Genomic DNA, 23665 nt, shown 5'->3' with positions numbered 1-23665 from the left:
CTCGCACTAACAGAGACCTGGATCTACCCTAATGACTGTACCTCAGCTGTGCCCTGGGGGCTAACTTTTCTCCCATACCCACCTGGTAGGTCAAGGAGGCAGCTTGGGGCTATTACTCTCACCCTCTTGCAAATTTCAACCTCTTTTTCCCACTACCATCTCAATGCTCTTCCTCCTTTGAAGTCCAATCCATTAGTCTTTTTGCTCCCCTAGCTCTCCGAGTAGCAGTCATCTAACGACATCCCCCCCACTTCTACCGATATGTCCCACTCTTCCTTCCTTACCAACTTTGACTCCTGCTCTCTTTCCTCAAGCCCTCATCCCCTTCTCCCATCCTCAGTGACTTCAAGATCCATGTCGATGACCCCGCCGACTCCTTCGTCTCTAAGTTCCTAGCCCTAACATCCTCATACAATCTATTGCTGTGCTCAACGACCTCTACATACCAGAAAAGATACTGCCTAGACGTAATTCTTTCCTCCCACTTTCCACCAAATTCTGCAATACCACCCTTTCCCTCTCTGACCATCACCTGTTAACATTCACTGTTTATCACCCTAACCCTAGATCTGATCAATTGCCAACAACATGTTCAGGAACTTTCAGGCTATTGACCTAGTTACAAGGCCTCTACTCTACTACTACTTATCATTATATAGTGCTGAAAGGTGTACGCAGCGTTATACATTTTTTTTCAGTTCAATAAGTTTTTTATTATATAAATTATAAATACAAACAAATCATAACAGATTACATAATATAAACGGTCCCTGCTCGGAAATTTCACAATCTAACTTGGACAGACAGACATGACATAGAGGGTAGGGGATGCAGAACCCAAGGTGAGAGGAGTTAGGAGCCAAAAATACTCTCAAAGAGCCATGAACACTGCCATAGATGGAGTAAAGCCCCGTCATTGCAGCATTTAGCCCTGTAGGCCCTGTTTGGTCTCCCAAAGGTATGGGGGGGGGGGTGTTTCCAGGGATGTGGAAGGGAGGCGGAGATATCGGGGGAGGTACGGGATATCAGGGGGATGTCAGCATGTGAGAGGGGATTTCTGGGATATCAGGGGGTAGAGGTGTAGGGTTCCATGGCTCAGCTGATCCTGGCAGGGGGAATCCCCATCAGCTGAGCAGCCAGGAATCCCCTGAAACTGACTCAGCTGATGGGGATTCCTTCTGCAGTGATCAGCTGATGGGAAGCCTACGGTTTTTTTTGTGGGGGGGGGGGCACTCTTTGGGTGGTAAGAGGGGGGTCGTGACCACTGGGGATTAAGGGGGGGGGTCATGCCTTAAATCCTCCAGTGGTCTTCCTGTCAGTTTGGGCACCTTTGTGAAACTTAAGACGCAACTCAAACAGGTCTAACTGCCGGTATCTAAGTTCCCTCTAGAATGAAGCCTACCTTATTCCTTCCAAGCACAACCCTTTGCACTCTGGATGCACAGCAGCTTAGAAGTGCTGCTGAATGTCCAGAAGGTTGGTTTTGGTTATCAGCACTTGGATGTCCCTACTATTAGGAAGTCCAAGTGTCGAGTTAGGCTAGTTTTTGGATGTTTTAAGCTTTTGATTATGAGCTCCAAATTGTGCAAGGAAGGAACACCACCTATGCATATTCTTCAATGTGAAAAGGTTATCAGTTTGATGTGGACTAGAACGCAGTAATGTAGAAACTGAGTTTTGTTTGAGGTTTTGCATATTTGTGCTACTCTGATGAATGTAATAGTTAAAAAAATGTTTTTCATAAATAAGAAAAAAAAATAAAAAAAGGTTACCAGTTAGGAAGAGCACTCCCGCAAAAAGTTTTGTGCTGCAAAATAGCTACTTGTTCAGAAAGAACAATGGCTAATTTTCAAAGAGTTAGAATATTATTTTCTATTGCCGATTTCCTATGAATAACACTGCAGCCATGTTATTCTTATGGACACTATGCTGACCATGAATATCAGTTAGTGAATACTAGCATTTAGTAAACATAGCTCTTAATAAAATTTTCCAGTTACTGCCAAATTAATTAGGTTTTTAAAAAGAGTCTGTTTTTTAAGTCCAGTAACAAATTTAAACTCCCACTCACCTTAAAGACAATTCCAGCAATTGTAGTACCAGTTTTTCTGCCAGCAGGAAGCTTGTGCCCTTTTTTTGAAAAGTCTCCTTCAAGAAGTGCATTTCTGTTAAAAAAAAAAAAAAAAAAATTTAATGCATGGTAAAACTACACCAACTTCTAAAAGGCATATAAAATGCAATCAACACATACCCCCCTCCTTTACTAACGCTAAAACCCGAGCTACGCATTAGTAAAGGAGGGGGGTTAGTTAGTAAGGAGCATTTTAACTGCGTTACTGTGATTTTCTATCCAGAGTTGTATAGCAATAAACAGACTATTATACACATCTGAAAGAGAAAATTGCTTTATATTATGGAATGTATAAATTCACTTATAATCTACTCCAATCTCACTCTAATAGGATGAATGGAATACAAAAAGGGATTAGGTTCTTACCTTGCTAATATCTTTTCTAATACCTAAGTGTGGCATTCTGGACAGCAGGGTATTCTTCCCATGTTCACAAGCTGTGCAAAAGGAATCCATTTCATGTTTTCAACTCCTCCTCCTCCTGAGGGCTCTGCTGTCCACATCAGTATGTACCAAAGCAAGCGATAGCCCTATATAGGAACACATAAGGAGGGGTACAGGGAAACTCCATGAACCACAATTCTGTTCTGCTCTGAAATCTAACAAACAAGTTTTAAACATTGCCACTGAACAATCAAAACAAACATGCTAAATAGAAACATACTTTATGGAGCTTAATCCCCCAATGTTTTATATCAACATATTATTCTTCATACCTTAAGGTCTGACTGACATCAAAATCTCACTCTTGCCTCAAACTTCCTGATTGAGACAGTAGGCAGTAGAATAAATACTGATAGGGCAGGGTTCCAGAATGACATACCTATCTACTAGAAATGATATTAGCAAGGTAAGAATCGAATCTTTTTTTCTAGTGCAATAAGTGTGTCATTATGGACAGTAGGGACGTATAAAAGCAGGGGGTAGGACCTCTGCACCTGCTCTTAACACTGAGGACTCAAAGACAGCAGAGTCCCATCCTGTCGTGTCTACTTCATAGAACTTGGAGAATGTATACAGAGTGGACCAGGTCGTTGCTCTACAAATCTCCCTGGGTGAAATTGTCCAAACTTCCACACACAAAGAAGCCATGTGTCTTGTGGAATGTGCTTTCAAGGACACCAGCGATTACTTGCTACAGGCCATATATGCTGACAAGATGGCCATCCATATCTATCTTGAAATGGTAGCCTTAAGCACCAGTCTACCCTGTCTAGCCTGACTGGTGAGCACAACTAGATGGTCCGACAGTTGGAACTCACTGGTGACCTCTAGATAATGTAGGAGAACTCTCCTCAAATCCAGCTTCCTCAGAATCTGGTCTTTTTTCTTTGACCCTGTGGTACGGGAATGCTGGTAATCTTACCTCTTGAATAATATTAAATGCCGAAACGACCTTCGGCAATAGAGACGGGACCATGTGCAAGGAAACTCCTGCCTCCTTGCAGAAGAGCTCCCTGCATGATGAAGCTTGCAGCTCTAAGACACGTCTTGCTGATGTAATGGCCATGAGGAAAACAGTCTTGACAGTAAGATCCAACAAGGACACCTTCTGAATAGACTCATATGGAGCCTGACTGAGACCATGCAAAGTCAGGTTAAGATTTCTACAATGGAAACAGTTGTCTTATAGGTGGTCTGAGTCTTAATGTCCCCTTTAGGAATCTGGCTATGTCTGGATGAGAAGCCAGGGGAGCTTTGTATCCACAGGCTCTGAAACACAACAGGCCCACCACTTGGACCCCATGACATCATTGCGAGGCCTTTGTCGAGCCCTGCTTGGAGGAAAGTTGGCAACACAGCGATTGATTTTAGCACTAACTGGCTCCACCTTCTGTTTCATGCACTAGTGTTGAAACGTCTCACATGCCTTAGCCTAAACAGAGACAGTTGTAGGTTTCTTGGCCTTGAGGGGTGTAGCAATGACTAACTCTGAGTATCCTTTGCGCTCTAACACTATGCACTGAAGAGCCATGCCATAAGACCAAAGCGATCCGGATCTTCTGGGCCCGGATTACTGGGCCCCAAGACAGAAGATCGGACTGTACCCTTGTCCCTCTGAAGATGTACTAGGTACGCATACCAAAGCCTGCGTGGCCAATCCGGTGCTACAAGGATCACTCTCCCTGGGTGATTTGCTATTCTATGACGTATCCATACTATCATGGACCATGGAGGAAACGCATACAAGAGGTATGATTTTTAAGGATTGTTTGTTTATCTGTTTTATTATGTTTTATAAAATTATGTATATAAATTATGTAAACTGTTTAGTTTTAAACGGTATAGAAATTTTTAAAATAAAAAATAAATAAGAGCTTGTTCTTTGGCCATGGCTGAACTAGGGCATTCAGGCCTTTGCTTCTGAGCTCGGATCTTTGACTGAAGAAGTGGGCCGCCTTGTTGTTCCTTGCTATATCCATCAGAACAAAAAAGTTGGCCAATCCCACTGAAGAACGATGGACTGGAACACTTCCTGGATCTAAGGTCTGCCTACATAAGGTAATCAACCTGTACAATGTCCACTTCCGCTACATGCAACGCGGAGATTGCCTATAGGTGTAGTTCTGCCCACTGGAACATAAGTGGGCTTCCAGGCTCCGCTGTATACTCTTTGTGTCTTCTTGATGACTGACATATGTCACTGCTGTAGTAATATCTAAGAGGCGGTAGTCAGCTTCCCAGAGAAAGTGGTCCTAATCAACAAGGTAAAATTATGTTCTTACCTGTTAATTTTCTTTCCTTTAGAAGCAGCAGATGAATCCAGAGACCAATGGGACAGCTCACATCTATCAGCAGGTGGAGATAGAGAAACTGATTAACAGGTGTACTTATTTGCTGGCACTCCTCCTGTCTCATCAGTATAGCTCCTTGCCCAAGCACATTTAACCATCAATAGGAGGAGTGCCAGCAAATAAGTACACCTGTTAATCAGTTTCTCTATCTCCACCTGCTGATAGATGCGAGCTATCCCATTGGTCTCTGGATTCATCTGCTGCTTTGCTAAGGAAACTGGAACTTTGGGCCGTTCGTTTGCTGTTACAGAAGCTGGAGAAGAGTCTGGAAGGACAGACGGTCCAAGTCCAAGGGCATGCAACATAATAACTGTGGACAGTCACCAACCCATACTGCTGTGGGATTCCAAGTCCCTGGGACAATCATTTGAAGGGAGTCCATTTGTAGGGACTACCGAGACAGTAGTGAGTTCTGGAGCCTAGTACTTGGTGATAGTGCCACACAGATGGAGCTGGCTTGGCCATCATGTTGCAAAGCTTCTGTCTGCATGCCTCTGGAAGTTAGACCCAGCCTTCTGCCATGTTGAATAGTACTCCCAGGTATTCCAGGGATTGGGAAAGAATTAGTTGTCTCTTTCAAAAATTTACTATCCAGTCCAGGCTCTGCAAGACCTGGACCACTTGAGCCACTGCTTGTTTCCCATCCTATATATGTTGAAAGATATGTTTATTTTTGTTTTACTGTAAATCGCTTAGTAAATTTTGAATAAGTGACTCATCAAATCAAAATAAAACTTGAAATTATAATGACAAAGCTCTGATCAGCCAGTCGTCCAGATATGGATGCACTTATAATTCTGCCCTATAGAGATGTGCTGCTACCACCTTGGTGAACATGCAAGGCGCTGTTGCCAACCCAAAGGGGAGTGCCAAGAACTGATAATGTCTCTCCAGCACCTGAAATCTCAGGAATCTCCTGTGTTCTGGAAATATGGGACTGTGCAGGTAGTCTTCCATCAAGTCTAGGCAAGCTAGAAATTCCCCCAGAGCTACTACCGCTGTAATGACTGAACGTACACTTTCAATGCGAAAGTGTGGAAACTTCAGGGCCTCATTGACGTTTGTGAGATCCAGAATGGGTCTCCAATTTTCTGAGCCTTTCTTGGGCACTATGAAGTATATGGAGTATCTGCCCAAACTCAATTCTTCGGGCAGCACTTGCTCTATAGCAGTTTGTCGCAAACTTTATCTGCCACAGCACATTAAACTCAGGGTCGCATCTATAGGGCCTCTGAGTATGCGTGGATGTCGACCTGTAGACACGGTCCTCAGTTTGGGGGCCTTCCAAAACCCAGACAAACTGTCAGGTTTTGGAAATCTCTCCTTTGGCCGGAGGGGGGGGGGGGCAGAGAGGAGGAGAGGCACCAGCGCTGGCCATGACAGGCTCCTGTCTCACTGCGACACTTGGAATTTCACCACAGCACAATATTTTGCCATGGGACACAATTTGAGATTCACTACTCTATGGCCTGAATTTCTACAAGTCTCAGTACTGTTGATAAGACTCTGCATTACTTTTCTGGGCATACCACTGGGAAATCCTCAAACCAGAACTGAAACTGTGACCCCCACCCTCTGCCACAGCAAGTCTGTCCCTGCAAGCCTTCCCCTGACAGAAAACCTGTTCCCTCCCCATTTTGCTCACCAACTCTGTCCTCTCAGTTCCAAAACGGCAGCAACAACTTCCTGTGGCAGCCTTGTGAGGGCAGAGCTAGTGGGCAGCCTGAGAGGACGAACGGGTATTTTTCAGTTGAGGGGGAAGCCATGGTATTGCAGCAGACAGAACCTGGTCAGACTTCTCAGATATACAATGGTCCGACCTGAACAGACTGTACAAAAAAATACAGTCATGCAGGATGCGACCTTAACCACTGCCCCTATACCTGTAAAAAAACTTCCAGCACAAAATTCCACACCCACCTCTTGCAATGGATGTGCTGCATGCTTATAGAGGGCCAATTCCCACAAGATCTCAATGAAATCATTATCACCCCTGAAAGACCCAAATGGCACAACAAATCAGCTATCCAACTACAGACCTAAAGCTTCAATACCGCTATACATCAAGCTAATGGAAGGCTTGTTGCAAAACTTCTCACCGACTACCTAGAAAAACATAACATACTCCACCCCTCACAATAAGGCTTCAGGGCCAACTAGAGGACAGAGACACTACTAGGATCTCTACTAGACACAGCCAGACAACATCTAAGTAAAAGTAAAAAAATGCTAGTCATACAACTTGATCTCACTGCAGCATTCGACCATGACATCCTACTACAAACAATGGAAGAAATAGGAATCACTGGTAGAGTTTACATATGGTTTCTAGCATTCCTTCAATCCAGGAGATATAGAGTTAAAGCAAACAAAGAAAAATCGGATTCCTGGACCAACCCCTGCGGAGTCTCCCAAGACTGTCCAATATCTCCAACACTCTTCATTCTCTACATAGCCGCACTCGGTACCTGCTTGGACAAACTAGGCATAACTTACAGCTATGCAGATGACATCACCATCCTCCTTCCTTTCGACCAACATGCCTCCAACACAACAAACATACTACTATTAATTATTTCTATAGCACTACCAGACGTACGCAGCGCTGTACAGAGTCACAAAGAGTAAGAAAACAGTCCCTGCTTGAAAGAGCTTACAATCTAAACAGGCAAGACAGTTAAGGGGAACAGTTAATCAGCTGGCTGGGCTGGAAGGCAAAGGAGTAGTGTTAGGGATTGAAAGCTATATCAAAAAGGTGGGGTTTTCAGTCTGCTTTTAAACAACGGAAAGGAAGGAGCTGAGAAACACAAGTCTTGCTCCGACTCGAGTTTTACAGATGTTCGCTTCCTCAGCTATTAATCAGGCTATGCGCCTTTGGTTTGATCTGTCTCCAATATGAGGAAGCTGTGTTAAGATTCCCTCCTGAGGAAGCGAACATCTGCGAAACTCGAGTCGGGGCAAGTTTTGGAGACCGTATCTGGCGAAAGACGTAAGAAGACTTGAGGCGGTCCAGAGGAGGGCGACGAAAATGATAGGAGGCATGCACCAGAAGACATATGAGGAGAGACTGGAAGCCCTGAATATGTATACCCTAGAGGAAAGGAGAGACAGGGGAGATATGATTCAGATGTTCAAATACTTAAAGGGTATTAACGTAGAACAAAATCTTTTCCAGAGAAAGGAAAATGGTAAAACCAGAGGACATAATTTGAGGTTGAGGGGTGGTAGATTCAGGGGCAATGTTAGGAAATTCTACTTTACGGAGAGGGTGGTGGATGCCTGGAATGCGCTCCCGAGAGAGGTGGTGGAGAGTAAAACTGTGACTGAGTTCAAAGAAGCGTGGGATGAACACAGAAGATTTAGAATCAGAAAATAATATTAAAGATTGAACTAGGCCAGTTACTGGGCAGACTTGTACGGTCTGTGTCTGTGTATGGCCGTTTGGAGGAGGATGGGCAGGGGAGGGCTTCAATGGCTGGGAGGGTGTAGATGGGCTGGAGTAAGTCTTAACAGAGATTTCGGCAGTTGGAACCCAAGCACAGTACCGGGTAAAGCTTTGGATTCTCGCCCAGAAATAGCTAAGAAGAAAAAAAAAAAAAAAAATTTTAAATTGAATCAGTTTGGGCAGACTGGATGGACCATTTGGGTCTTTATCTGCCGTCATCTACTACTATATGACTTGTGTTTCTCAGCTTCAGGAATATTTTAAAGCACTAAGCAGGCATATGGTTGGCCCAACGGTTGGGACCCACGATGATCCAGCCGTGTCTATCCAAATAAGTCAATTGAGTAGAGTTTATTGTGATCATTTTAGTGGCAGCAGGACAAGTGAGTACAATTGGGCAACCTATGCTATGTTCACTTTATGTTGAACACTATATAGGTTGTGGGTCTGAGCACTACACATTAAATTTATTTTATTATTTTTCAGAACTGTGATTTGTTTGGGTTATTTGATTATTTGATCACAGGTTTGATTAACATAGTAGATGACGGCAGATAATGACTCGAATGGTCCATCCAGTCTGCCCAACCTGATTCAATCTAAAAAAAATTTTTTCTTCTTAGCTCTGCCAGGTACTGTGTTTAGGTTCCAACTACTGAAGTCTCCGTCAAAGCTCACTCCAGCCCATCTACACCATCCCAGCCACTGAAGCCCTCTTCAGCTCATCCCCAACCAAATGACCATATACAGACACAGACCGTGCAAATCTGCCAAGTACTGGCCTTATTTGTTAAAATTTTCTATTATTTTCTGATTCTAGATCATAGTGTATGCGATGGAAATATAAGAACATAAGAATAGCCTTATGGGTCAGATCAATGGTTCATCTAGCCCAGTATCTCATCTTCACGGAAACCAATCCAAGACACAAGTACCTAGCAAAAAACCAAATAGTAGGAGCATCCCATACCACCAATGGAGCTGTCTTAGGTGGGTAGAGTTAAGAAGACTGACAGTGTTTATGCATAGGGGGTTTTATGCAAGGAAATAAGCTCTCTATTTCACTAAGCACAGAGCTCCATCAGGACCCATGAGGAGGGAGAGAGGAGGTATCCTATCTGGTATAATAAGCATGGGGGCTGAGACATCAAGGTGGCCACTGCTGACCAAGCAGGGGGCTAATGAAGAGCTCCGGGAGAAGAAGTGAGTGAACCCATCTGTGAGAGGAAACAGAGGAAGATGACCCATTGTACACCAGAGGTAGGTGAAAGGAACCATGCCTCTGGGGTGAAGGACATACAACTGGAGAAAAGCGCAGTAGGACACTTGAATTGCAAGAAAAGCTGTAGCCCCTGATTGTCCTGCTGGATGTGATGGGCAGGAGAGAATTGTGACAAAAAATTGGATAGGTAACTACTGTATTTAATATTAACCCCTTTGAGGTTAATGTCACTCCACAAAGTTTATTTGTTACTCCACAAAGTTGTATGACTGTTGTAGTTAGTAAAGTTTATCTGATTTAAAGCATTTAGCATTTCTGGAGTGACACTGCAATTTTTCCTTAGACTGTTATACAATAGTAACTGAAAGGGGATGTCTTACAATCCCCACCTCCTATTGGGATTTAGCCCAGCTCCAATCTGCAACCAGCTTAGCATACCAACCTATTTTCTACATACTAGTCCAGGGTACCTAAACTGAAGAGGCTAGCTGGTACCATGGATTGAGTGAGATCAGAGTTAGACATGTTTATTCCTGGATAAAGCAGTATAGTAGCTGTGAATCGATTTTGAAGGTTAATACAAAAAACAAAAACTAAAGTTCTACCTTCTTGGACAAAATCCAATTAAAAAAGTAGTAGCACCTTATTTTACACGTTGTTGTTTTTTCTTAATGTTTATTCCTCCCATGTCCTTTTCGTTGGGTTTTTTTCTACAGTATTTTTGTTTGTACAATGCCAGGATGCTTAGTTTTATAACTAACGTAGGGTTACCAAATGACAATACATATTACACACACAACTCGAGAAATCTGAGCTAACCCATTAGTCAGCAATTCTTAAAAAAGCTTACTAAAACCCAACTACAACTTCCAAATGCTTCTTTTAATTTCTTTTAAAAACAAATGATAGTAATTAAGAAACAACAAAAATAAAACATATTTTCCTTTTTTCAGTTTGCGGTGTACGTTAAACATTTATCTATCAAACATATGTCCTTATTCTTCTCCTCGTATCCCTCATAAAACCAACGCTAGCCTGCACTAATAGAAAAATACTCTTCCCGTACAGGATCTTTCCCAGTGGTTCCTTTAGCCCCATGCCGAGTCACGGCGATCTAGCCCCGGCCGGACAGCCATAGCACCCCAGAGCGCCACCTAGAGCCGGGAAGAACATGAGACCGCCGCATTCTTACTAGAAAGGAAAACCCCTTCCCGATGTCCAGACTCACCTCTTGCAATTCTCGAAACTGAAGCCGGCCACCGGGAGCGAGCACACCGACACAGAAGCCATCTTTCACCACTCACGAGACGAGCTGGAATAGGTGCGCTTGCCGAGGAGACGTAGTGACGGTGGAAGGGAGTCAACTGTCGACGACTTCCGGAAGAAAATAGCGGGGCTATGCACTGGCTGCAAAGCCACTTCCGCCCCTCTCTGCGGTCCCGGAACACGAATGATAGTAATAGTGCTGCCAGTTGGAAGGGTTTCCCACGAAACTGGGCTACTTTTGAAGGCCGGCGGCGAAAAGGTTTTTGGCGTAGACGACTTGACGCTTTCTGGGCTACTTTTTTTGTAGTGTGTGCGTTTTGGGTTGTTTTTGGGGTGGGTGGTATATAATATTCAACAGTTCCGACTTGAATGCCAAGCCTCATTCTGGGACTCCAATAGCTTCTCTCAGAGTGTTCCAGGCTTCGGTCTGGTGTCCCAACCTACTTTCTGCTAGGTGACAACGTAAGGATTGTAGCTAGCCATTTAGCAGTGGAGTTTAGAAGCAAAAGAGCAAGCTGTAAGAATACTTACTTTTCTATTGCTAGCTACTCTAAATCTTTTCCAGCATCTGTTCTCTTCTCACATTCTTCCTTGTTGTCTTTCTCCCCCTTTATCTGCATCTGCTTTCCCCCTCTACTCCAAAATCAATAAATCGCCCCAATAATGGACAATTTAGCCAACTAAAATTCAATTCAAAAAGCAATACAATAATACAGTGTCTTATACACCAGAATTTTCTACAAGGAATCTATGCTGTTACAATAAGAATTAGATCAAGCTTTGGAAGTTACATTTTTAGAGTCGGAGGTGGTTGTTGGGAGGAAGGGGTGAAGATAGAGTAATTACCGGGAGAAGAGGTATGTCTCTAGTTTCTTCCTGACCTCAAGTTATGTGGTGGGTTGTTTTAGTTGTAGTAGTAGTTTGTTCCAAATGTAGGGACCTTGGTATTCAAAGGTAACCTCAAATATCTTCTTCCACTGTACTTTTTGAGGTGACAGGAGTTTTCTCCATAAATTGCTTTGTGAACCATACATAACGTGACCATTTATTTTTTTCATCAAAATGGGACAACTATTAATTGTCAGCCCCGCCCCAATCCCATCCTAGCCCCGCCCCAGCCCCACACCCAATTTCTTCCATTCATTTTTCATGTATTACTTATTACTATTAAATATTTATATAGCACTACCTGACGTGCACAGTGCTACACACAATATATTATTAATTCATAATGGCAACAATAAAATTTAAAAAACACAAAGCACACTGTATGCAGAGAAAATGTTAATTCCTACCTTTTTTGTCTGGTGATTTCATGAGTCTCTGGTTGCACTTCCTTCTGACTGTGCATCCTCTTTTTCTATCATTCTTTCATTTCTTTTTCTTTATTTCTCTCTCCCTGCCCCCCTTTCTTTCTCTCTGTCACTCTGCCCCCTCAAGCCGCCGACGCCAATTTCTCCAAGCAACTGCTGCTGATGCAGCAACAGGCCAGGTGCTTGCAATGAGAACAGAGGTTGTGTACTTCTACCCCATATCAATGTTTCACACTGGGTCTGTCAGATGTATTCATTGTTTCCTAGAGAGAAGCACACTATTTATCCTCTCAACCACTGTCAAATTAATTCCTGCTTGCCGAAGCTAACAGTGCAACTTCTTTCCAGGGCTCCCTCTACTTCCTGATTTACTAGTAAGCTTTTTTTCAAATCTGAAGTGGGCGGGCCACAGCTACTCAGGGAGCACTTGGGTGTAAACAAGAGGAGGTGAAAGGGGCAAAGCCTGCACTTTTCTGCGAGGGGGGGGGGGGCAGCGCTCCAGAGCCAACCCAGGACTGAAATAAGCACTCAAAATGGTACCGTAACATTCATGTGTGCTTTTGTCCGGCGCACGAATGACAGGTTACCCTCAACAACAGCAGCTCTTGGCCTTGCTCATAGGAGATTCCCAAGACGGTGCCACCAATTTCGTAAGGGCAGGAGAAATTTCATGACACTTGCAGGAAGAAACAAAGATGAACAGAAAAGAAGGGGGCATGGAAAAAGTATATAGAGAAAGACCAAGGCAACAGCACATTTGGTGTGTGATGGGGCGGGGCAGAGCAAGAGCCTCACCCACCCGTGTATCTCCCCTTCCCTTTCCACACGCACCTTCCGAGTTGAGCCGGCAGAAAGGCCTCATCAGTTTGGCGAAGCTGAGGTGGTTCTTGCGGGCAAGCTTCCACCATGGGCTTGAAGGAGTGAACACAACATTGCAGAAACTCCTGCATTGACTGCAGGCACCGCGCCATGCTGCCAGGTCTTCCAGTGTGCGTGTCTCAGTCCTCCTTCTGGACACCTTCTGTAAAGCACCCCCCTCCCCCCCCCCCCCCGAGTGAATCTGCTGCTCAGCGACCTTGCAACAGCACTATCGGCGCTTGAGCAACACCCAGCCACCACAGCCAGACTATCCCATCCTGCACCACTCCCTGTCAAGTGACGATCGGCACCCCTGCGCTAAAAAAGGGACAAGCTGTGCTTCGGGACAACGGGACAAACTGCCTAAGAACGGGACGGTCCGTTCAAAACGGGACATATGGTCACATTAACCATGCAGGCTATCTTGAAATGGATTTTCTTGTTCGATGGTAGCCAATGCAGCCAAAGCGATGTACAAAACAGTAATGGACTTGCCCTTTCGTATCGATTCTTTTTGAGAATTAGTCTTGCAGCAGTGTTTTGTAGTAGTTGAAGTCTCTTGCATTCTTTTTCTGTAATGGTACAGTATTGTGAGTTACAGTAGTCCAGGTGGGGGTATTAGGACAGATTATACTACAGTCCTGAAACTGGTTTCTGTTAGGACTGGTCTAATTGCCCTCAGTTGTCTCATCTTAACCCTTTCAGGACCATAAGGATCGTAGGCCAATTTTTGTGGTTTTGACGACATTTTTATGGTAAAAAGGGCTTACAGATGCCAAAAAATTGATTTTTTTTGTGAAATATCATTATTTTTATTTAAAAAATCACACCTCTGGCTTATGGACAGTGTGGCAAGTGAATCTTCTCGTCAATCTGGCAACGACGCTAATGAATGAATGTCGGAACCAGTTTGTTTACATAAAGGCAGTATCATATGGAATCCGTACATATCAAATTTAGAACTGTAGACTATCCCAATCAAAATTTATAGGATTTTAAAGTTATGGGACAAATATGTCCCTTGGTCCTGAAAGGGTTAAAGAAGAATCTCTTTTATTCACTACAGAGGTGATATGCGTGTTGTAGGTTAAGTTTGAGTCTAGTGGAACTCCCAGTACTTTGGAGGAATTTTCTATCTTTAGGTTCTCACCTTTGGATAGTTCTAGTTCTGTGCTTGGTAGTGAATTGTAATCTCTGAACCATAATATTTTTGTTTTATATTGATATAGCTTTCAATCCTTAACCCTACTCCTCTGCCCTCCAACCCAGCCAGTTGATTAACCGTTTCCCTTAATTGTATCCATGACATCCTGTAAGCTCTTTCGAGCAGGGACTGTTTTCTTACTCTTTGTGACTCTGTACAGCGCTGCATGCGTCTGGTAGTGCTATAGAAATAATTAATAGTAGTAGTAGTTTAGTTTAAGGAAGTTACTCATATAAAAAGAGAATACTCAGATATATTTTCAGCCAAGAGATGACCCTTGTTAGAACAGGACTCATTGATAGGATGGCATCTATCTTACCGGGGAACTTTGTAGTGGGGTTCAGAGGTTCTGGCAGGAGGGAGTGGGCATCCCACCTACCAATTAGGAGGAGGTCCTCTGTCCGCCACAGCTGGCTCTGCTGATTGTGGCAGGGGGTCCTCCCCCTGATCAGCTGAGCCAGCAGGACTCTTCAGGGAGCCCTGCCATCTCAGCTGATCGGGGATAAATTTCCTTGCCACAATCAGCTTAAGGCTGCTGCGGTCTAGGAGCAAAGATAGGCGGCTGAAATGTAGGTCAGAGTTTTCCAGGCCTACATTTCAGCCCCCTATCTTGGCATGAATCGCAGCTAGGTAACCGCTTTTGCCTACCTAACGCCACTTCCAGCATTGGCCACGCCTACTTTGGCATTCCGTAGCCTAAAGCAGCTACCTAGCCGCGATTTCAACTGCCTCTTATTTAGGCATCGGTAGATGCTTCAACACTGCCGTTTTTTGCCGTTTCTTACAGCATTCTTCACTTAACTTAGGCATCGGCAGGGCACCTACCTCCGCCTAAGTTTAGGCATTGGTTATAGAATTTCCCCCTTAGTGTGCACCAAATCCATTAGCGCACATTAATTTTTTTTTTTTTTAAAAAGCCCCCTGGCAGGAGGGATACCCACTCTCTCATGCCGGAACCTCTGAACTCCTGACACCTCCCCAACTGCATTAAGCAGGAGGGAGGCCCACTCCCTTCTGTCGCCAGCTCCCCTGAATCCCTGACCCCCCCAATCCACCGGCACCCCTCAAAACCCCACCCTGACATCCCCCCAAACCCCAGTACCCCACTCCGGCAAACCTAAGCCCACCTCAAACTCCCCCCCCCCTTTTAACTTTCATAGTCAGGTCTTGCGGCAGCTTTAGAGCTGCAGGAGATGGACAGAGGTCCAGTCAAAACAGGACTGGGAGAATTTCAGGTTGTATGCGATTCTGCTACTCTCCCATCAAGTGTCCTCGATTCTGGATCTCAGCTTGGGACAGATGACCAGGAGTTGGGGTTAGCCCTGGAACAGGGAGAGGATCCAACGCTATGCAGGCTGTTTAGACCAGCAGATCTACCTGAGGTTATTACAGTTTCTTTGCAGTGGTTGAATCTAGAATCCTATCCATGTATTTTCCTTCACACCCAGAGATTATCAGGATGATTTTGGAGCATTGGGTCCTGAAGGATTCACAGGATTGCAGAGTGGATTTAGTCCTCAAAAAGCTTGCCATAAGATTCTTTGCCAGAATCTGGCTGGGGGTGTGTGCAGGGTGCCCTCTGGTGGTGATGGGTAGGGTGGATGCTATTTGCGACATGCTCAAAGTCTTGAGTAAAGCGTTAGCTTATTCAATTTCCGCCTGCAGAATGCTCTGTATCAGGTGATGGGCGGAAGATTCGGTGTCTAAAGCCACCTGGAGGAAGCATCTTTTTATTTATTTATTCAATTTTCTATACCGTTCTCCCAGGGGAGCTCGGAGCAGTTTACATGAATTTATTCAGGTAATCAAGCATTTTTCCCTGTCTCAGCGGGCTCGCAATCTATCTAATGTACCTGGGGCAATGGGGGGGCGGGGGGGAAATTAAGTGACTTGCCCATGGTTACAAGGAGCAGTATGGGTTTTAACTCCCAACCTCAGGGTGCTGAGGCTGTAGCTTTAACCACTGTTCCACACACTCCCTGGAAAAGGACTGGATGACCTGATGTTCAGCATGAGGAATCATCATCCCATGTCCTTGCCAGACAGCAAACTACGAGGTTCTGGGAGTTCCAATCATAATTCCTTTTGAGGCTACAGAAAACCACATTATTGACCTGTGGGTTCTTCATCTCAAAGGTCCTTCCAAGGCTCTAGGCAGAGGTTTGGAGGCTCCAGAAGAGCCTCTACAGCTGGCTTTTCCTCTGCAGAAATGCTAAGAAGTCCTAATGATTCCAGGTTGAGATCCCTCACATAGGAGGGAGATTATCAGAGTTCTGGGAGAGTTGGGTGCAGGTTTCTTCAGACCAAAGGATCCTGGACATCATTCGAGAGAGATACAAACTCGAATTCTGTCGGCCCCTCAGAAACATTTTTCTGGACTGTCCAGCAGGAAGACTGGAGAAAGTGGCCAAGGTCAGAGTGACTGTGCAATGGCTGTTACAAATTGGAGCCATATAGCCAATGCCAGAAGCAGACTCTGGCTCAGAGAGATACTCTATATACTTCTTCATGTCCAAGAAAGACTCAGAAGATTGGAGACCAATTCTAGATCTCAAGGCAGTCAATGTAGCATTGAAGGTGCTGTTACAGGATGGAATCGGTGAGATCGGTCATCAACTCTGTAGAATTGGGTGAATTTTTAGCCTCGTTGGATTTGTCAGAGGCTTACTTGCATATCCCCATCTTCCTAGCTCACAGGAGATTTCTCAGGTTCTATGTGCTAGAGAGCCATTTTCAGTTGGTATTGCCATTTGGTTTGGCAACTGTGCTTCTTACCTTCACCAAGGTAATTATTGTGGCAGCAATGCATTTATACAAATCATGATCTCAAGTCCATCCATACTTGGTGATTGGTTGATCAGAGCACTGTCCGCAATGGAATGTCGCCAGACAGTGTTGCAGGAGCTGGGGTGGATTATAAATTTCAGAAAGAGCCACTTGATCCTTTAACAGATGGAGTTGAGAGCCATTCGGTTGACTCTATTGTTCTTCCAGATGCAGCTGCAAGGCAAAACAGTCAGTCTCTTCTCAGACAATGCCACAGCCATGGTGTAGGTCAACAGACAAGGTGGGCCCCCGGGCCAAGAATGATTCACTGCAGGTGGCGGCCCAATTACTATTTAGCTGGGTGGATAGTAACATAGTAGATGACGACAGATAAAGACCCAAATGGTTCATCCAGTCTGCCTAACCTTACCCACTCTTTAAATTACTAATTCAATTTAAATTTTTCTTCTTGGCTATTTCTGGGCAAGAACTCAAAGCTCTGCCCGGTACTGTGCTTAGGTTCCATCTACTGAAGTCTCCGTCAAAGCTTTCTCCAGCCCATCTAAACCATCCTAGCCCACAAGCCCTCCCCAGCCCATCTGCAGGCTATTCCAGTGGCTCATGTAGCAGGAGTAGAAAATGTCCAGGCCAATTCTCTCCAACGGACCCTGAATCTGGGGGAATGGTCCTCCCAGAGAGCGCTCAACTTCATTGTGAAATGCTGCAGATAGCCGGCATTCGCTATCATGACCTCAGCAGATAACAAGAAAGCCCCTTGTTTCATCAGTCAGAGGTCCGAGTCTGGAAGTGTCGGCATAGATGCTCTAATATAACCTTGACCTTTGCTAGGCAAGGTCCTTTGCAGGATAGCGGCCTATTGAGATTTGGTAATTCTTGTGGCTCTGAATTGGCTGTGTCATCTTTGGTTTGTGGATCTAGTCCAGTTGTAGCGGGACAGCTGTCTTGGACTACTGCTGCACCAGGATCTTCTGTCCCAGGGATCCATAGCCCTAGAACATCTGGAAAGCTTTGGGCTTACGGAATGGCTATTGTGCACTCAGCCTTTGCACGAACAGGAAAGGAAGCCAGCGACTGTATCAGCCTATATAAAAGTATGGAAACTCTTTCAGCACTGGTGTAAGGAGAAGTAGCTAGACTCCTGGGCTCCCATTTCCAAGGTCCTGACCTTTATGCAGGAAGGTTTAGAGAAGGCCTGGTGGTTGGATCTCTCAAAGTTCAACTCGCTGGTTTTTCATGTTACAGAGCTCATGTGGTCAGAAAGTCATTGGCCTCTCCAGATATTTCCAGGTTACTGAAAAGAGCTGTCAGGCTTCGCCCTCCAATACAGTAGCCGGTCCCTACGTGGCATCCCAACATTGTGTTGCGGGCCCTTGCTAAAGCGTCAGAGGCATCTCTCATGGATCTAACCATGAAGACAGTCCCTTGTAATGCCCTTGTATCTCTCTATGGTACAAATTCTGGTCGCCATATCTCAAAAAAGATATGGCGGCATTAGAAAAGGTACAGAGAAGGGCATCTAAGTGATAAAAGGGATGGGAGGGCTTCCCAAGAGGAAAGGCTAAAGCAGCTAGGGCGCTTCAGTTTGGAGAAGAGATGGCTCAGGGGTGATATGATAGAGGTCTATAAAATACTGAGTGTAGTGGAAAGGGTAGATGTGAATCGCTCATTTACTCTTTCCAAAAATACTAGGACTAGGGTGCATGCGATGAAGCTATCAAGTAGTAGATTTAAAACAAAGGTTTGGACAATTTCCTGGAGGAAAAGTTCATAGTCTGTTATTGAGAAAGACATAGGGAAGCCATTGCTTGCCCTGGAGCGGTAGCATGGAATGTTGCTACCTTCAGGTACTAGGGACCTGGATTGGCCACCGTGAGAACAGGCTACTGGGCTTGATGGACCTTGGAAAATGGTTGCGTCTGACCATGCACGAAGCATCCTAGGATGAATGGAGTAAGGTCAGTCTGCCGAATAAGGGATGTTTTCTGGGCCTGTGGAGGAAAAATATTTGAATAGATCATGAAGAGTCTCTAGGGTTACCAGACATCCGGATTTCCCTGGACATGCCCTCCTTTTCGAGGACATGCTCAGGGGTCTGGATGCCTTGTCAAAACCCAGCACTATGTCCGGATTTTGAAAAGATTCCCATCAAAATCCGTTGGGAAGGGGCATCCGCACATGCGCAAACGCAATGCAGTAACGTCACGAGCGCGACATCATTGCGTCATGTGCACGCATGCAAGAATGCTGTCTGGAGCGGGGCTGTGTGGAGGAACAAGGCGTGACACAGGCAGAATGGGGCGGGCCTGGGTGTGTGGCTGTGGGTCCGGATTTTCCTTCAGGAAAATCTGGTAACCCTATGAAAAGTCTAACATTAGATTTGCCACGTTTGCTTTTGTATCCAGTCTCTACTGCCCATTTTACTCCCTCAGAGATTTTGGGTGCTTATCATATGCTTCCATGAATTCTTGTACTTATTCCCTAATTAAACCACAGCCTCATAATATCCCTGTGTTCTAGTGCACGTTTTATTCCAATTTTGGATAGAAAACAAGGAGATATTTCAAAGCCAGTGCAAGGGTAATGGGTGCCCTAAGCAATCCTTCAACCTTACACTTCATTCCTTCAATTATCTTTAATGCTCTTAGAATATACTACCCTCCTGTTGCTCCAAAGATTTTGATAATTAATTGTGATCATCATACACAAAGCCTATACAAATGCTAATGAATCCTTTAGTTTGTATAGCTAACAGGACCTATTGTTTTGCTTTGAGTGTAACTGTTCCTTGTTGTCCCCCAAGAAGCTGCTGCTCTAGGCAACCTCCTTGTGTTGCTTAATGGTTGGGCCAGCCAGGGCCCAAATTAAAATTAGAGGAACCTTTGACAAATTCAGCTCTCTTACTCTACCTTTTTTTGTTTCCCACTTCTCTCCTCAAAATCCCAATGCTTTTAAAAGTCAAATTCACATAAAGTTGTCAAATCTCTTTTCAGTTAAGAGATAGCACCTGAAAAATCAGATAAATTCCCCTAAAAACATATTTAGATAATAGTCTAGCAGAAAGTAAAATAGGAATAATTTTGTGGAAATGACTGCTACAAGTTCAAACCTGGACTACATAACTGCACAGCCAGAAGATGTAATATTCCTGTTAGTTTTACCATACTTCTGTAATCACCAGATGCTTTTGTCCTTTCAAATCTAAGATATTAATCCCCCCCCACATGCATACACACCTTTTACAAAACCGTAGCGCAGTTTTTAGCGCCAGCCGTGTTGGTAACAGCTCTGACATATGTCAGAGCTATTACCGCCTTGGCCAGCACTAAAAACCACTCTACAGTTTTGTAAAAGGGGGGGGGAGGGGCGGAAAACCAGGAAACAATCCAAGTGCTTAATCAATTGGGCAACTAAAATTAAGCCCCAGTAGCCAAATGGAAGTTTGGCAGCCACCCTGAGTGGAAAGAGCAGTGGTGCACTGCTGAATATGAAACGAGAGTAAAATTGGAAAAAGCATTTGTCACAGAGGCTAAGAAGTAATATCACAGGTTCTGGATCAGACCTAGGAGGAGAAGCGCTAGCAGTCCTTTTTTTTTGTAAACTTTATTTAGGTTTTAATGGCAACAAAAAGTGCAATACAATTTACATACAAACAATAATAATCAAATAAGCACTTATAAACAATCAGAATCTATACAAAAAATAAAATTCCCTCCCCCCATCCAACATTGCCATCAGGAATAATACCAAAACAAAAGATATATCCTATCACAAGAGGAGAAATAAATTTTTTAAAATTTATTAAAAATAAAGCTAATTGCAGGGTTACAAAGTAACTTTGAAATTGTCTCATTATATGATTATAACATAAATGTAGTGATGAGAAATTTAAAATATAAATCCATTCACTTTAACTGGCATCCACTGTATCATCAAAAAAAGTTCATTAATTAGACTCATTTATACATGGAGGGGCATTTTCAAAAGAACGTCCAAGACAGAATAGGGACGCTCTGCTCATAAGGTCTAAAAAATCATCCATCTCACAGCCATTTTCAAATTGAAAAAATATCAACATGAGAAGGATGTTCTTGCACTGAAAATGTCCAAAATGAACAGCTATTTTCCATAATGAAATGTCCAAAATATGAACGCCAAAAACCAGGCACAAAAATGTCTATCTGGCATCATTTGTACAAAAATGGCCAAATAGACATCCCTGCAGAGCAGAGGGGCAGCCTAGTGACTAGTGCAGTGGATTAAACAATAGGATCCAGGTATAAATCCTACCTTAATTCATTTATATGTTATTCTGAGCACTCCAGCCATAGATAAAAACCTAGTATGCTTAAAGGTACACCAGTATCATAGCCATCTTGCTTGCAGGTATCTTATAAATTCAGGTACAGTAGGTATTTCTATGTTCCAAGAGGTCTCACATATTTGTTCAGAAATAAAAGCATTATAGTGGGAGTTAGACCTGGGTCCTGATCAAAGTCCACTGCACTAAGCACTAGGCTACACCTTGCACTTGCCTGCTGCTCTATTAGGAATGATCATAATACCCAAAGCTGTCATAGAGCCTGGTATTCACTGTCACTTCTCAGGGGGGTGAGAGGGGGTCAGTAACCACTGGAAGATTAAGGAGGGGTCATGCCATCATCTCTCCAGTGGTCAGTTGCTCAATCAGGGTACCTTTTTGTACCCTGGACATGATTAAAATAGGTCTAGATAAAACCACTCTTATTTTTTGCTTGAATGTTTCTTCCCATTCCATTATTTCTGAAAGACATCCTAATTTTCGGCCTCCCCTAGTCTTGCCCCAAACATGTCTTCAATATGCCCCCTTATTATTTGGACAAACCACAGTGTAAAACAACAAAATTCTGTTCAAAAATTGTGTTTTGGGCATATTCAGTAGATAGATGTTTTTCATTTTTGGGCTATTTTATGATGTCCCTCTGCTTTGAAAATGAGCACCTTTAAAATCTAGCATCTAAATGAAAAATTATGTATAGACCAGTGGTCTCAAACTCAAACCCTTAGTGGGGCCACATTTTAGATTTGTAGTACTTGGAGGGCTGCAGAAAAAAATAGTTAATATCTTATTAAAGAAATGACAACTTTGCATGAGGTAAAACTCTTTATAGTTTATAAATCTTTCCTTTAACAGTTAAAGGAAAGATTTATAAACTATAAAGAGTTTTATTTTATGCAAAATTGTCATTAACTATTTTTTCTGCGGCCCTCCAAGTACCCTATTTTTTCTGCAGCCCTCACATTTAAAGTTTAATATCTTTCCTTTCTCAAAACTGAAACTGACACATTTAAATCACTATTTTGAAAATAAAATCATTTTCCCTACCTTTGTTGTCTGGTGATTTTATTTTTCTGTGCATTTAACTATGTTTCCAGGGTCTTCTTGTCCTTTGACTGGTTTTCTCTCCATCTTCACTTTCTGCCTTGCATCCATCTTTGGCATTAACTGCTTTCTTTTCAAAATCTACGTTTCCATGTCTTACCTTCCCTTCTGTCTCTCTCTTCTTCTGTCCCTATTTCCATGGTCTGACATCTTTCTTTCCTCTCCCTCCTTCCTTCCTTTCCCCTGGTCTGGCATATGTCTCCTTCCCTCCCCCAACTTTTTATTTCTTTCACCCTGCCCCCTTCTTTCTTTCTCTCTCTCTCTCCGTGCCCCCTTTCTTTCTGTCTTTCTCTCTCCATGCCCCTTTCTGTCTGTGTCCCGTCTCCCTTCTTTCCTTTACCCTGCCCCTTCTTTCTTTCTCTCTCTCTCTGTGCCCCCTTTCTTTCTGTCTTTCTCTCTCCATGCCCTTTTCTGTCTGTGTCCCGTCTCCCTTCTTTATTTCTGTCTCCCTGTCCCCCCTTTCTTTCTTTACTTCTCCCTGCCATCCCCCAAGCCACTATCATCGGGGAACAGGCCACCACCGCTGCAATCGAGGAACAGGCCAGCGCCCGAGGTCTTACTTCTCCCTGCCCTCCCCCAAGCCACTACCATCGGGGAACAGGCCGCGCCGAGGTCTTAATTCTCCCTGTTTATCTTCCCCAGCACGGGGCCGACCAATTCTCGCCACCCGACGTCAATTCTAACGTCGGGGAGGGACTTCCGGGCCAGCCAGGCAGCGATTGGCTGGCCCGGAACTTCCTCCCCGACGTTAGAATTGATGTCGAGTGGCAAGAATTGGTCGGCTCCGAGCTGGGGAAAATAAACGGGGAGAGTTAAGACCTCAGCGCGGCCTGTTCCCCGATGGTAGTGGCTTGGGGAAGGGCAGGGAGTAATAAGACCTCGGGCGCTGGCCTGTTCCCCGATTGCGGTGGCTTGGGGGAGGGCAGTTTGAAGGGAAGTAGATTGAAAAACCCTGCTTTAGTCGAGGACAGATTGCGGGCCGCAAAATAGTCCCTGGGGGGCCGCATGCGGCCTGCGGGCCACGTGTTTGAGACCGCTCGTATAGACACAGTCCACTCGATATTCCATGCTCCTGGCTGGTTAAATGACTCTAAGCCAGCTAATCACTAAGGGCTCCTTTTACAAAGGTGCGCTAGCATTTTTAGCGCATGCACCGGATTAGCGTGCGCTAGCTGAAAAACTACCGCCTGCTCAAGAGGAGGTGGTAGCAGGTAGCTCGTGTGGC

The 23665-nt window shown here is 44.2% G+C and overlaps 1 protein-coding gene across 1 annotated transcript in view; it reads right to left on the bottom strand.

The window, feature by feature from the left end:
• The window catches only part of PSMB7 (proteasome 20S subunit beta 7), a 159844-nt gene extending 148745 nt beyond the window's left edge, over positions 1–11099 (bottom strand). Inside the window, exons 1-2 of the mRNA XM_033961049.1 lie at positions 10822–11099; positions 2072–2165 (exon numbers count right to left, since the gene is read on the bottom strand). Coding sequence (XP_033816940.1) covers positions 2072–2165; positions 10822–10883 — 156 coding nt within the window. The 5' untranslated portion in view covers positions 10884–11099. The remainder of the gene's footprint in view (positions 1–2071; positions 2166–10821) is intronic.
• Positions 11100–23665: the final 12566 nt, after the last annotated feature.

This window comes from Geotrypetes seraphini, chromosome 10, assembly GCF_902459505.1.
Source record: "Geotrypetes seraphini chromosome 10, aGeoSer1.1, whole genome shotgun sequence".
Taxonomy (NCBI): domain Eukaryota; kingdom Metazoa; phylum Chordata; class Amphibia; order Gymnophiona; family Dermophiidae; genus Geotrypetes; species Geotrypetes seraphini.
The sequence above is the reverse complement of the archived record's forward strand: the minus strand, read 5'-3'. Positions and strand labels throughout refer to the sequence as shown.